The 15372-nt window shown below is 41.9% G+C and overlaps 2 protein-coding genes across 2 annotated transcripts in view; one reads left to right on the forward strand and one right to left on the reverse strand.

Annotated features, from left to right (window-relative positions):
- The window catches only part of serinc4 (serine incorporator 4), a gene marked incomplete at both ends in the record, with an annotated part of 24098 nt that extends 23870 nt beyond the window's left edge, over nt 1–228 (forward strand). The window contains one exon of the mRNA XM_079166181.1: nt 21–228. Within this exon, the coding sequence (XP_079022307.1) occupies nt 21–228 (208 nt within the window). The remainder of the gene's footprint in view (nt 1–20) is intronic.
- Nucleotides 229–3809: 3581 nt separating this feature from the next.
- The window catches only part of adamtsl5 (ADAMTS like 5), a 31006-nt gene continuing 19443 nt past the window's right edge, over nt 3810–15372 (reverse strand). The window contains exons 7-13 of the mRNA XM_079161389.1: nt 14978–15101; nt 11683–11769; nt 10181–10344; nt 8959–9157; nt 6099–6230; nt 5841–5912; nt 3810–5755 (exon numbers count right to left, since the gene is read on the reverse strand). Of these exons, the coding sequence (XP_079017515.1) occupies nt 5412–5755; nt 5841–5912; nt 6099–6230; nt 8959–9157; nt 10181–10344; nt 11683–11769; nt 14978–15101 (1122 nt within the window). The 3' untranslated portion in view covers nt 3810–5411. The remainder of the gene's footprint in view (nt 5756–5840; nt 5913–6098; nt 6231–8958; nt 9158–10180; nt 10345–11682; nt 11770–14977; nt 15102–15372) is intronic.

Genomic DNA, 15372 nt, shown 5'->3' on the forward strand with positions numbered 1-15372 from the left:
ACATTGTTGTCCTCCTCCAGCTACGAGTCGGCAGTGTTGGAGACCACCTTCACCCACGGCAGCTGGTCTACCTTCTGGGTGAAGATGTCGTCCTGCTGGGCCTGCGTCATCCTCTACCTCTGGCTGCTGCTGGGCCCTCTGTGCAGCTGCCAGTCAGAATCCAGACCTCGCCGCTCGCGCATCAAACGGCGCTCGGGATCCTCTCGCCACGTCTCCGTGACCGTCTGACGAGCCTCTGTGAAAGGGGGGGGGGGGTGACACGATGGGGACGACAGGTCCCATGTGATTCAAGGTCACATGGGTCAAAGACTCACGCTGCTGTGAGAAGGACCAATCAGAAGGCTCGGTGCCCTGCTGATTTAAGAAGAACTGGTTAAAGCCGTGACGTCGCCGGCTTCACACCATGACATTAAAACCACTATGAGGACTCGACTGTGGTTTGGAAACACACTTAACAGTATGAATTGCCAAAGGGATCAGAAGGGGTGAACTCTCGCTCTGTGTAATGTTGGGGATTACAGTCAGTAGGTGTAAAGATGGATACATTTATGAACTTTAATTGTAGTGGTGTATTTAATTGTTTTGCTATTTTTTAGACTGTTGATATTATAACAAGGGAGGATTCTAGATATTTGCTGTAATATTGCATCAGAGGCTCACATCCCAGTTAATGTTTTCTTTCATATAAGAAATAAAAAAAAGAAAGCCCTGTTAGTCCTCTGATCTAAGACGGGCAGTCGATGGTTTTGATCATGAACAAATCTTTCTCAGAGTTGGAAACAGAGAACTGTGTTGAGTTCAAACATAATGTAGGAGGCAAGAGATGCTCCAACGCGGCAAGAACAGTTTGTTACAACTGTAATCAAAGAAATTAGATAAAAATGTAGGCGCATCGACCATACGTGAAGGTTTTCTTTCCAACTAAATACTACAACAGACTTTTTCTCTTTTTTTTTTAAACTCAAATGGTCATTTAAATTGTCTCCTACAAAATTGCGTTGCCATTCAATGAAACTTCATTCTCAATTATGTTCAAAGCCCAAAATCACACATTTACCTCAGAAGGTTTTACAATCTGCACAACATACGACATCCTCTGTCCTTGGACCCTGGCAAAAACCTTTTAAACACGTGGTTAATGTTTTAATTTGAAACAAAACCAAAACATACCAAAACTACTTTGTCAGGTTCACTAAAAACATAATGTTTTGTCTTAAAATAGGTTGCGTTATTTAAGTTACACACGCTAATTAGAATAAGGGCACGTTGACCTTTGTGACACAAACAGTGGTCTCCTGGGTGAAAGTCCTGTGTTTGTTTGTCCCTCCCATCCACCATAGACGTCCTCCCCAACGCGGACCTCCTCAGACTACGATTAGAAACGTATTTGTGATACATATCGAGAATGCAGTTTCGTTGTATGGGGACGTAATTTTTAGGAGACCAGGCTGCGACATCATACAGACATTTCATGATAATAAAATACATTTCAACTATCATCTCTAATCAAATTCAGTTACCAAGAGTTACAGTAGAAGCCTTAAAAGATGTGTTCAACATTTTGGGAAATGCGCTGGTTCCCATAAAACCACAACTTGTTGATTTCTGTTTGCACACAGATTAAACAGACGAGATATAACGTGCTAGTTTTTTTTTACTTTTGAGGTGCAGCTCGATGGGTTTTTGAGCTTTGGGCCTCATGTTTCCAGCTTTTATGCTAAGCTAAAGCTAATCAACTCCCAGCTAAAGCCCCACAAGAGATTGGTGAAGATCTTCTCAGCTAACTCTCAACAAATAAACAAACAGGCGCGTACCCCAATATGTCAAATTACTGTTTGATCATTTATTAAGGACTTTTCAATCCAGTGTAATAATGAACTCGGATGTAACTGCTGCAGTTTGAAATAATCTGCTGGAATGACAATGACTGGAACAGTCACACTGTAGTTTCATAATAATAATAATAGCATGAACTTTATTTCATTTAGTGCTAACAGTTACAAACCAGAAAATGTACAGACAGAAACAATTTAATTGCAACATTTCAGTCAATTAGGAACTTTATCTTGTATTTTAACTGAGAACATCTGCAAAATAAAATGTGAATGAATGCCTCTTTCCAGCCACTTCCGTTATGCGATTATTAGGAGTTCATCAGTGGAAAACGTTATACTAGTACAGAAGAGGAGGGCTCAGCGAGATGACGTAATTAAAACAGCACATTCGAACCTCAAACTTTGAAAAACGATGGAGAAAACGTGATGTATGTATGATGTATATATATGTGGAGCGATGACCAGACTGTTTTTCGTGTGCGCCATAATTTATTCGCTAAATCTGTTTCGGTTGCACTTTGTTTGGCTTTTATCGATACATCAACTTTTCCACCTCAGCAAAAACGTTTTTGTGATTTTCCAATTTCTTTTGTTCAATTTTCTGCATTTTTTTTTCTGATGCGCAAATTGAAAATGGTGCATGAAAACAGGTAGATGGAAACGCACCAACTGAGGCAAATTCAGAGTTGGTTCTCATTTGCAGCCTGAAGCCAAAGAAAGATTTGTTCATGTGTAGAAATATAAACCTAAGGTTGGTTGGTTGGATGGATCTTTAAATGCTCAGAGACGGACGGTCTGACTGAGAGGCAGCTAAACAGAAATGTATGATGTTCTTTAAAGTTCTACACAAGTTTGTTATATTTGGGCAAAAAATATTTAGCTTTTTTGGGAACACGATGCATGCTCGCATTTTGTTGCTATATAGCTCATCATTCACTTGATTCTTGTTTACATTTTTATTTTGTATGTGTTACTCTATTTTGAAAACTTAGAAAATTGAAACCAAGAGTGCTCAAAGAAAAAACTAAAAATAACCCTAAAACTTCCAGAAGGGACAGAAGCTTTCTGTCTCACGCCTTCAGATGAAGTAGTCATGTCTGCTGAGGCAACGTGATCTCACAGAAATACGGAAAATGACCACGACCTCCTAGACGCACAATACTAGGTGGTGGCATGTTATGTCCAGAATTAGGAGAGAAGTAGTCATTTTCTCATAGACTTCTATACAACCAGAGGAGTCGCCCCCTGATGGACATTAGAGAGAATGCAGCTTGAAGACATGAAGCTTTGACTTCACTCTGCAGATCTGGAGGTTATCTCCTTTAAGTCACTAGTTCTGAAGGTTCACGTGGATGCGTTTAATTTGTGTGTCCACCATAACAAAGGATCCTTAGTCAATGAGTACGATAACTCACCTATTGAGATATGAAGTTACGTTTGTGACTGATTACGTATATTACTGAATTTGCGAACGTATTTTAAGCTGAACGAAGATATTTTTCCTTAAACTAACTAAGTGGTTTTGTTGTCTAAACGTGAAATAGTTTAAGTGATGCAGACACGTAATTTTAACACATTACGTGAAGAGGTCATAGTCATTCCACGGATTCCTGTGAGACCAGGTTGGCTGAGATGAACCGTGTTGTGAATCTAAATATCGTCCCTTTCCTCCCCACACGTTCATGTTGATGTTGTGGAAACCTGAGACTGGTTTCTCCACTGAAGGGACGCTGAGCCGAGTGTCTGCGATGACTTCCTTATAATGATATTATATTATATGAGCAGCGATCTGGCTCAGTCATGAAATAAATACTTAGTTATATTATCTGTAGTTTAAATGTAGTGCTTCCTTTGTTGTAGATGTGAAGCTTTTTTTGTAAATACATTGTTTTCTTAAAAACGCTGCTGTTCTCCTGTCGGCTATGTTGTTTTTTTGTGAACATTTATAATAAGTTTAAATACAAGAGTGGGTCATTATTTTCATTCACTTTATGGACAAAATGTACAAAGACATTATTTTGGCACACGTAGATGAGGTTTGTTATATATCAAATGCAAAACACAACGCACAGAAGTTAACTGACTATTCTAGAAGTCAACGGACTGCAAGTTTTCTCAAAACAATTATAGTCAAATTATACTTTAGTATACTTGTAGTTAATCAGTGCCACACAATAAAATACTGTATATTTCATAATCTCTTTCACGTAAATATCACAAAGCAGACCTGATTTAACACACTAGAAAAAATTAATACCACAAAACAGACACTATGAAAGACGTTAAACAAGTGACACACAAGTTAATGAGTTGTGGTTTAAGCTTATTATTTTTTATACATATGAAGCAATATGTTTTTACTATCTCGAGTTACACCTAAAAGAAAAACCCACCTCTAAATCCTGATTGCATGCTGCAACATGCAAATTGAATTTGTTGCATTTAGCTGCAGTTAGATGTGCCGTTTAGATAATGATAGGAGACATCACAGTTAGACTTGGTTAGAATTTAATTTAAAATGATTAGAGAAGACGTAAGAATCTATTTTTTAAATTTGTTCTCTGCATTTGACCCATCCCTAGTATATATATAGGGAGCAGTGGGCTGCCCCTGAGAAGCGCCCGGGGAGCAGTTAGGGGTTTAGTGTCTTGCTCAAGGACACTTCGGCACAGCACACGTAGTAACCGAGGATCAAACCAACAATCCTCTCTACCCCATGAGCCACGGTCGTGAGTTAAAGGTTTGCTGCGTCAGAATCTGTCAAAAACCAACTCCAACGTGGCGAAAAAAATAGTTTGGGGAGTTTTAATTAATTTTGCTTTTTTTTTTACAGCTTTTATAATGTGATACTTTAAAATGTGCATAATAATACGTGACTGAAACACGAATATTAATATCCTCAATATCCGTGTTCCCATTCACATATTTAGTTATGACCATCAGCTTCATCGTGGCAGCTCTAGAAAGACGACCATGTGCTTTAATATCTGGGTGAGTCTATGTTTCCCCAGAAATAAGCAGGAGACAAAGTCAAAATGATGTTTTATAGGAATGAAGTCGTTCTTCGTCTGCGTGTTTTTGGGTGGATTTTTTCTTTAAGTCTAAACACAAAAATACAATAATATAAAAACAAAAATGAAATGATAGCTGTGGAAAAACAGCAATAACAAAAAGGCCATTTCAGTCAATGTTCTTCTCTTTGGTACGTGTTTAAAGGTGGGCACAAGCATCCACCTAAAGTGCTCTATATGGTACAGTAAGCTGGCTTTTAAATAAACGTGGAGTCTTTTTGGTTTCTTAATGTGGCGAGTTTCAAATGAGGCTGAAACGGTCATTCTCTCCAGTGATGCCACTCTGGACCATCGACCACGGATCACATCTGGAGTCTGGTGATGTTTGAAGGTCCAGAAATTAAACGCTGGAAGTGAATAAAGCTTCACACACACACACACACACACACACACACACACACACACACACACACACACACACACACACACACACACACACACACACACACACACACACACACACACACACACACACACACACACACACACACACACACTCACTCACTCATCCCGTCCGTTCTGCAGGCTGTTTGGGTCCTCTGTTGCTGCAGCGTCTTTCGAGTCTTTCGAGCGGCCGCAGCAGTTCGTCCTCTCTGGGTCTGTACGGCACCACGTAGCTCTCCTCATCCAGCAGGATGCGGTTCAGCGTGCGCTCATGGTTAATGTGGCGACGGACCATCAGTATATACTGCTTCCCCTCCTCCAGGCGGGGGCAGTCGCACACATTCGGGACCCACAGGAACTCTCGGTGCTCCAGGCGGAAGCCGTTCCGGTAGGTGTGGATGATCTGGACGTCGTAGCGCGTCTCCTCGCCTCTGTACAGCTTCCCGAGGACTCGGCCCCGGAAAACTGACAGGAAACAGAAAAGAGTTCAATCAAATGTTCAAGACATAAGATAAAGTTCGCATCCTGTCGTTTTTAGGCTCAGACTCACCAAAGTCCTTCTGGCAATACTGTCTCTGGCGTTCCCTTCGACCTTTAACCCGCCGACATTTCCCACAATGCCCTGCAGAGTAAACCAAGCAGAGACAAGCTCACAAATAAACACCTTAAAAAATAACTCTATGAGAAATACGCATGTTTGCTTTCTTAATGGGAGTTGTATGAAGCGGATCGTTCATCGGCTCATGGTTAGCTGGTCTTAGCTTGTTGGGGGATGGGGCGGGTGGAGTTGGGGAAACGGTGAACATACTTCCAGGTGGAGGCTGAGGCAGGAGGTTTCTGTGGTTCTCCTCCCGCTCCAGACGGGGCAGGATGGGCTGGTGAGGGGGCTGGCGGCGGTTGTGTTGGGGAGATTGGTGGGGCGGCTTCACAGGCCTTAAAACTAGAGAGACACAAATCACACACACACACACACACACACAGTGTTGTCAACAATGTTGTAAACAGGTGCTTCTGTTTAGAGTAAGAGCATTTTGTGATTTAATTTGTTTCATTTCTATAAAATGATTTTGTTACATTTGAACATTTGTGACTTTAGCCACTTAGATATTAAAAGACACTGTTTTGAGACATATTGATGTATTTCCGTGTCACTAGCAGCAATGCAACATGCACACTGACACACCAACCACAGTTTGTGAAACAGTGATTAACTCTAAACCCTCAAAACTAGTTAAAATAATATCTTTGCCACTTCTTAAAAGTCATGTAATTAACCCTTTGCTAAGCTCACTGCTGAATCAGTTTGACATCCTGGATTTATCCTTCAAACACATGTTGTAAATACTTCTGTCTGCTTCTCTCTAAAATCACTTATTTCACTTATTACACTATTTCTAGTGCAGTTAGTGACAGTGTGGGCTCCACTGTAACGCAGCTCGGACAGCTTGACGCAGTAGCAGAGGGGGCAAATGAATACTGTGCTGGATCAAAACTGACCCCAGAATCAAGTAGAAAACATATTTCCTGTTGCATATCGGCTTAAAATATATCAGTTATTTTGGCCCTGTTTGATCTATTCTGTGTTGCACAATAGATAAGAAAAAACTGAAAATCACTTTTCAAATATTTTGGTAAGAAACAGCAGACTTCTCTCAAAATGTGTTGATGAGGTTTGTCACAAAAAGATAAAATACATAATCCAGCATACAGTTCCAGATCATTGTAACCTCATTATATCCTGCCCAACAACAGAAATCATGACCAGACTCAGCGACTGGAAAGTTCATCTTGTTACCCAACAAACAAATGAACACTATTTCTGGCAACATCATCAAGAGTCAGATTGTGTTTGGCATGAATCCATCAGTTGGAAAATGTTTCCAGAGCAGCTACTCAGATTTATTTTAAGGCCTCAGGCTGGTTGCAGATTTCCATGTGAATGTGAGTGTTTAAGGAGGAATTCCGAACATGTGTACTGCAGGCTTATCAAGACAGATAAACCAGCTGCATTCCTCAGCTTCAGCATGTAGATAAAGGCCCAATCCCAGTGTCCCCCCTAAAGCCTCAAGCCCTGAACCCTCAAGGACCTACTGACGTCACCTGGTGAGTGGGTGAGTGTGAGAGACTGTGAGGGCTTTAAATGGTGTAAATATGAACGGGACAGCACTTTGCTGGATCATATCATGTTACCATGAAAGCGACAACAAATATGTATAATATAAGTATAATTGTGGGTATTTATTTTATATTTTGTACTCCCTCATTTGAACGTCTTCCTGGCTCTTTCCTCACAGGATGAGAGGTAACTTCATATAATCTATTTACTCGTTTTTGTCAAAACAGCTTCAATGACAAAATCTAATATTTGATGAATAAATAAATAAATATTCTCTGATTTAAAGTTTATTTTTTGTTCCATCTTTAACCCTTAATGTTTCTGAGTAAATGTAATACTCCAGGCTGAACACTCGTGAGCTGCGTCCACTGGTTGCCCCGTGTTTCACGTCACATTGCAATGACTTGTGGGTAATTCCCTTAGGCTAAGTCAGCGACTTACGGAAAGGGTTCAAAAAGGGCTCAAAATGTCTGCGAGAGAGCCCTCAAACACGTGACGATTTGACAGTGGCACAGCCCTAAACCCTCACAGACTTTTTTGGGAGCGTGCCTCAAAGTTCGTGAGTCCGTGAGGGGGAACATTGGGATTGGGCCAAACTCTTTTAAATCCACTGTGACCTAAAGACGGAGACAGGTGTTTCCACTTATTGTGCCTGATCGGTTCTCCCCTCAGGGCTTTGTGGGCGTGGTCAGACTGTGATTTGATTGACGGTCACCTCGTTCTCCTGTGAGTTTGCTGCACCTGTTAGCTCCTTCTTATTAGCGCATGACAGGAAACACCTGTGAGGGTGTGCAGGGATTTCACTTTGATCAATATAAGTGCGTTTGAAACATAATGCTGATGGAATATTCACAATATCAATATGCTGCAGACAGTCAACGTCTGTTCATCTAAAGGCAATAAAAGTTACAGGAGTTCACGCTGAAATTGAAGTTAAGTCATCTTCTACTTAAGCCGTGTCAGCTGAAACTCCATTAAAGGTTGAAGGAACGCCAAAAGTTATTCTGAGAATTTCTATCTCAGCCTGATCCCAGACTACAGATGAAAACAGATATACAATCTAATTACTAGAAAAAGCTGCAGCTGCTCCTGCTGCATAATCTAAGAGCTTTTCAAAGTATCCAAAGTGATCTGATCTGGCAGACTGACTGATGGGATGTTGTGGACCGACGCCAGTGAGGAACACCTTAAATATATTGTGTTAAAGCAATCTATAATTCAAATTATCTAACAAAACTTTTTTTGTAGCTAGTGCTGCTTGCTACTTCTATTGGAACATAGTTGGCAACACAGGGCTGGGTTTTCATTTGGACTCTTACTGGTTTCTCCCATAGACTCGTGGCGTCACCCATTGGTTTGTTTTTGGTCGTTACCATCTTGTTTTTTTGCAACCAGAAGGGAACCAAGAGGGCTGAACTAAGTATAACCAAATGCTGAATAAGACATTTTTAGGCAACCAAAATGTTACATTAACTTCCATGAAGTGAAAACACACTGTATTCTGTATGAACATATCTCAGGGTGATTAAATGAAGCTGGAGGCTGGACTTACACCAATGGGGTCGGGTGGTGACAGCGGGAGGCCTGGTGGTGGTAGTGGTGGTGGTGGTAGTGGTGGGTTGATCCCAGGGAAAGTCGTTGGCAGTGTGGTGAGCTTGACGCAGTGGACTCCTCCCATGGTGGAGGGCGTATTGGCCTGGTGGCAGCCAGTACTCATACTCGATGCCTGGGTTCCTGTCTGTTGCCAGCACCTGCACACAAGGACAGCATGGAAACATCAAGACTGGCCTGGAAAGGTTTTGAATCTGTTTCTTTGGTGTTCATCTGCATTCATAATTTATTTCAAAGTGCAGCAGGGTATTTATTATTTATTTATAATTATTTTCAATGATAGTGAAACATTTTTGCGCGCTACTTTTGCATTGCTGAGCATCCCGCGTTTTTCCGCTCGATGCGCCTCACATTTTTGGATGAGCGACCTGAACGCCTCAAGTTGAAAAAAATTCAACTCATAGTTGAAAAGCGCTCAGAAACACTACCACTTTAGTCCACAGGGACCAACAAAAAAAACACACAAAATGAAACTTCCTTGTAGTAAATTTGCTATTTTCCGATTTGACAGAATCTAAACAATTTTCTTTGTGCTCACTGAAAGTTTTTGGGAGGACTGGTCCAGGTATGTATTGCCTATAATTTGTTCTCATACCCTTGTAATCCTAAAGGTAAATGGGGGGATTAGCGAAAAGGCATGGCGACTGAATGCATGACAATTTTTCCTTATGCCTTACAAGGCCTGAGATAAAGGCCGTCTTAACCCGAGGGTTAACCTTTAAACCTTACATTTAGGTTTACAAGAGTACTAGGACAAATTATAGGCAATAAATCAGAGCACCAGCCCCCAGGAAGAGGTCACAAGTGCTGTTGCATTCATTCTCACTCAAATGTAGAACTTGCCAAAGGAAACAAACAGTACACAGTGTTCAGAGGATGCTTACAACCAACAGCAGACTGTTCTTACACTATCTCAGGAGGAAGCAATAGTTAACAGCTGTTTGGTAGCTGAGCCAGGTCTGCTTGCGAAATACCTGCACAGGGTCTGAATGGAAACAATTAAATATTGATTCAAACCTGATGTTTTTCTTACCTTGTGAAATGCTAAATGATAAGCAGAATAAGTAAGAAAGTAGAATGTGTTTAGACACGTCAAGAGATTTGCAGCTCCTGAGACCAGATGATGATCAAACTGTCCTGTAACAGTATCTTGGAGCTCTTACCATTAAATGGAGGTCTTCCTGGGTCGGTCCTGGAACCTCGAAGCTCTCCCAGGTGTCTGCCGAGCGCCGGTACAGCAGCTTTGTCCCGGCAATATTGTACTCGCCTGGAATGTTGATCTTCCAATTACCGTTGATCACAAACTGGGAGCGACCGTTCTGGAGGGCTGGACAAGGGACGAAGGTGATGAGAAGGAAGGAAAGAAGTTTGGTGTTATTCAGGAGTCAAATATTTCTAATTGAGCCTATACGCTAACCCCCGCTCCATGAAGCTACCATGGAGCCCACACTGTCCCTGACTGCGCTCCCTAAATTAATATTATCATAGATTGTATTTAAGAATGGACGTAGTCGTCGTGACGTCCCCCATTGGTTTGTGGACTGCTGTCTTGAAGCCTCGTGTTCGGGGATTTCGCCGTGGCCATCTTGTCTTTATGCAACCAGTGAACGGAAGTATCCATATTTGGAATGCAGAGGAGTGACGTAGAGGCGCCCTGTACAATCACTGTGTAGCCCCGCCCTAAAGCATACCCTGCTTTATGGTCTGTTTGACTCTAAATGGACCATAATTTACTAAATGAACATCATGCTGTATTGAAGAAGACTTGAAACTAGAGATTGAGACCATAAACTCATGTTTACAATGTTTACTGAGGTAATAAATCAAGAGAGAAGTAGAGTCATTTTCTCATAGACTTCTATACAACCAGAGGAGTCGCCCCCTGGTGGTCATTATAGAGAATGCAGCTTTAAGACACTTCCGCATTGACTTCACTCGTCAGAACTGGAGGTTGTTGCCTGGTAGAAACATAACGTTTTAGAAAAGTATATTTTCATGTTTAATCATGACAAGCTCCAAATCCACTAAACCCACCTGAACATGAAGAACATCTGAAACCATTGAGTGTCTGTGGAGCAGAGACGGATAGTTGTCGGACGCCGGTTGGAGCTTGATGATGCTATGCTCTGATTGGCCATTCTTCCTTTGAGGGGCGGGACTTAGCAAAGGGTCAATTATCTCTCCATATAAGAGGGCCATGTTGAGGAAAAGGCAGGCTGTCAGAAACAGAAATATGCCAGCTGGCTATATATGGCAGCTGTCTCTCCTCAGTGGTGGAAGAGGGATTTTCCATGACATGAGATGGAAACAAGTACCTTCACCTGCCTCGCCCCAGTGGTCAGATAAAGCCTTTAATAGTTTTTTCAAGACCACAGTGTGAGCCATTTTGGAGGGGGCTATTTTATTTTGGTCCCATAAACAAGGATGAGAATAGATGTCCTTGGTTATTATGCTGCCCGGAAAACTCCCGCAGCAGGACCAGAGACCAGATGGGACTGCTGAGCCTCTCCTGTCTCCGGGGAGAGGAAGTTATTGCTAGGAGCTACTTTAACTGCCTGATTTACACTACAGCCATAGAGCCAGTGACGCAAAGTCTTCTTGCAGAAAGCTGAAACTGATAAACAGAAGGCCAGGTGTCCTGTGTGGGACTCAGGCTCTATCTTACCTAGATAGTTCCTGCTGTTATCGGTGACTCGGATGTGGGTGGCTCCAGCTGGTATCATGGCCACTTCGTTGTATCCAAAAGGTCCGCCTGGCAAAAAGAGACACTCAGTTAGAGGGTTGGTTTTAATATTTGTTTCCCCTTCTTTCTTTTTTTTTAACTACATTTTTTATTATGACCTGGGGACACAGGTGCTGCACTGAAAACATAGTGAGGCTAAGAAGAGAAAAAGCCTCAGGCGGCTTTTAAAGTCGAGCTATTTGAAGTTGTTTTAATCTAAACAAAGGAGAACATTAAAAGTTAGATCAAACAATCACTTAAGACCGTCTGTTGCATTGCCAAGATAGTTCCGGATTCACCCACGTTTACACTGGGATGTGATCTAACTGAGGCCGTGGTTACACTAGTCTTATCAATGGGACTTGAGATCGGTTGCACCAGATTGGAACTCAGCTGTGTCCGTATATGTGTGCAACCTGCCTGATTGGATCAAAGGAGCGGCTGTAAAACTGCTGATAAACACATTTCAGTTCCTGTACATTCTTCACGATAAAAGGTTGTTTTGCTCACTCTTCCTACTTGCAGTATAAGTAGACTTGTTTTATTGAAAGAAAGCAGCTAATAAAGATCTGCTAATTTGGTGAATAACAATAAAAGTGACCCATTATTTTGTTATTTAAATGTTTTTATCTTGAAGCAGCAGAATCAGGACATGTTAAAATAATAATAAAAGTACCTTTTAAAAGCTTTGCTTTTGTTTGAAAACATTGGACTCCATTGCGCCGCTGTTTCCAGTTGAGTGCTCATGTTGGATACGTTCATTGTGACAGCGACAGTTATTGAGGCCGAACAAACAAAGAAAAGAGCGATGACTACAGATGATGAACCTTCAAAAACAAGTGAAATCTCAAAACACACCTGCAATTACAGATTATCACCATTGGTGCCGCCAAAGAGAACAAAAAGAAATCAAGATTGTAACTTTAACTACAATAACATGACCAAGGTAAAGGCAAAGTACTGTTATACTCCTTCAGAAATCAAATCCACTGCTGTCCATGTGGAACGTTTCATTTTGCAAAAGCACACAAGGCTCATTGTCACCTCTGAAGAAAGATCTTACTGAAAGAGCACTTTTGAATGAATATTTAAGCTTTTTTATGGTCTCTTCGACTGAGTGAACATGTATGTTGACTTTTAAAATAGTTTAAAGATAAGATAAGATAAGATATTCCTTTATTAGTCCCGCAGCGGGGAAATTTACAAAGCCTTGATGCAGTAGACGCAAATAGACGAGTCTGCTCATTGAAATGTGCACGGTCAGCACGACCTGCAGCACGTGATGGGCATTAATTAGTTATTAATTATTAAAAAAAACTCCTCCGCATTAATGAATAACTCCAACAACAGCTGCACGTCTCTAAACATTTAACTGTTCCATTATTAATGCTCTGTGGTTTGAGAAGTGCAGCCACTTGAAGCTAAATAGATGGCTGCAGGCCTTCACTTTGTACACTTTATGTTCTGGGTTCTTCTCTGAACAGCACACTAAATCATCATCATCTGACACTTTTTCATCAATCGGTAACTGATATGTAATCAGTAACTGATCAGACAATCTTGCCAAACGCAGACACGTTGATCGTCTGTCATTGTTAAAACAAAAATCAGTAATGATTAACTATCATTAAACTTCACAGGATCGGTTTTACGAGCACAAAAGACAGACAATCTATGAACGAGCTGAAACACAATCATCCATCACAGAGTGATATTTCTCCTCTGGGACAGCTCTATGGTTCCCCCCCTTCATTCATTACAGCGGATAACTTTGGTTGGCCCTGGTTACCTCAGAGAGGAACTATTCACAAGGTTCATCTGCGGGGCCTTTAGCGACATGAAGATGTAGCGCTGCCATTGAGGAAGCGTCAGAGTTAAGAGCTCGAGGCCGTCGGTGTTTGACCTTGTGAGGAGCGATTTTTGTGCATCAGTTCTCCGTCCGTTGGGAAACGCAGCTGCAGGAGGAAAGAAAAAAAGCAAACCCCAAGGTCTGTGGAGTCGCCCAAACAAAGCGGCCTTTATCAGCCTGTTTTCCCTTTTGCTCAACTCTGAGTCATTATGGCCGGTGCTCTGCCTACACACAGCTGTGTGAGGGAAGCCTCCGTTACGGAGCCGAGGCTCTTCAGCCAAGTCGCTGAGGTGTCGGGAACTTTCTGTTCTGTGTGTGAACCGTGTGTGTGTTAAAGCCATAGACTCGTGACGTCAACCATTGGTTTGTGGACTGCCGTTTTGAAGTGACAGAAGCCTTGAGTTTGGCGATTTCGCCTTCGCCATGTTGTTGTTTTTTTGCAACCAATGAACAGAAGTTACCATATTTGGAATACGGAGGAGTGACGTAGAGACGACGTATACGGGTCTGGTAGCGGCAGCGACCTGTCAATCACAGTTAGCCCCGCCCTTCAAAAGGTTTTGAAGCAAGGGACCAATGTTTCTAAATGTCTGAAATATATTGTTGACTGTGTTGATGTTTCTGCACAGGATCTCTCCTCGCCTCCTAATGCAGATTACAGAGCACACAACAGGAGAATCAAGACGATCAAGGGTCCGATTCCCCCCTTCAGACCATGGTCAGCAAGGCCCAGTTTTCCTTTGTTGTGAGGTGTGTGAAGAGTGTTTTTTACATCCCACAAGCTGGTCGGGAGTCCATCATGGCCGTACCAATTTCAGATCGCAAATATTAAACATGTTTAATATTTACATACATATCCTGTTGTGAGGGGGGAACAGCCGGAGACGATTTCAACACATTTTGTCATCAGAAAAATGATCTAATCATGTGGTGGTTGAATACAATTTCAACAATTTATAAGAAAATATAAAAGAATCACTTTGTAAACTCTGATTTTAAAGGTGCTATAAAAATAAAGTTATTATTATTAATTATATTCCGTCTTCTTTAAATAATGTTCTTTTTTATTAGAAAACCTTCCTCCCAACATGTTTGATGTGAGCAGTCTGTACCAAAGCAGGTATTGAGCCAAGAGTGTGAACACTGTGTCCTTCCTGAAATCTTAATGACTGTAATTTTGGAGGACGTGTTGTTTAGCTGAAATTCTTCCTGGATGGCGGCCAACAGGTATTGTTGGGCCAAAAAACGGTTACCATGGTTAACTCTCACTCCGTCAGAGAACAATGACCTCTTGGCTGAACTCGAATGACTAACATCATTATGGAAATATCCCCCAGACCGCGTTGGATCTGAAGCTGCTGATTCCTGGTGGAGATAATATGATCCTACCTGCCTCCAGACCGTTGCTCTGGTACACGCTCTTGTGGTGCAGGCAGGTGGTGTTTAGTCCTCCGCACACCATACAGGCGTCCTCCTGCTGCTTTGAGCCCAAGATGGAGTCACAGCCGGGCTTCTGCATGACACACACACACACACACACACAAATGTTCAAGGATACAGTTTGATCTGGTTGGTTTGCTCTGCTGAAACTTGTTTCTCTGACAGCGTGTTGACTTTGCGCACATTTCCCATCCTCCCATTGCCGTACAGTCACCTCGAAACCTTCTGCCATGATTCAACTCAGTCCACCTTCTCTTATTTGCTTCTCCCTGTCATTTTCTCCTCCTTGCAAACATTTACTTTGGGATTCGGCGGCAAGCGATAGGGCCTAAAGAGAGGAGGAT

Source organism: Pholis gunnellus, assembly GCF_910591455.1.
Source record: "Pholis gunnellus genome assembly, chromosome: 1".
NCBI lineage: Eukaryota > Metazoa > Chordata > Actinopteri > Perciformes > Pholidae > Pholis > Pholis gunnellus.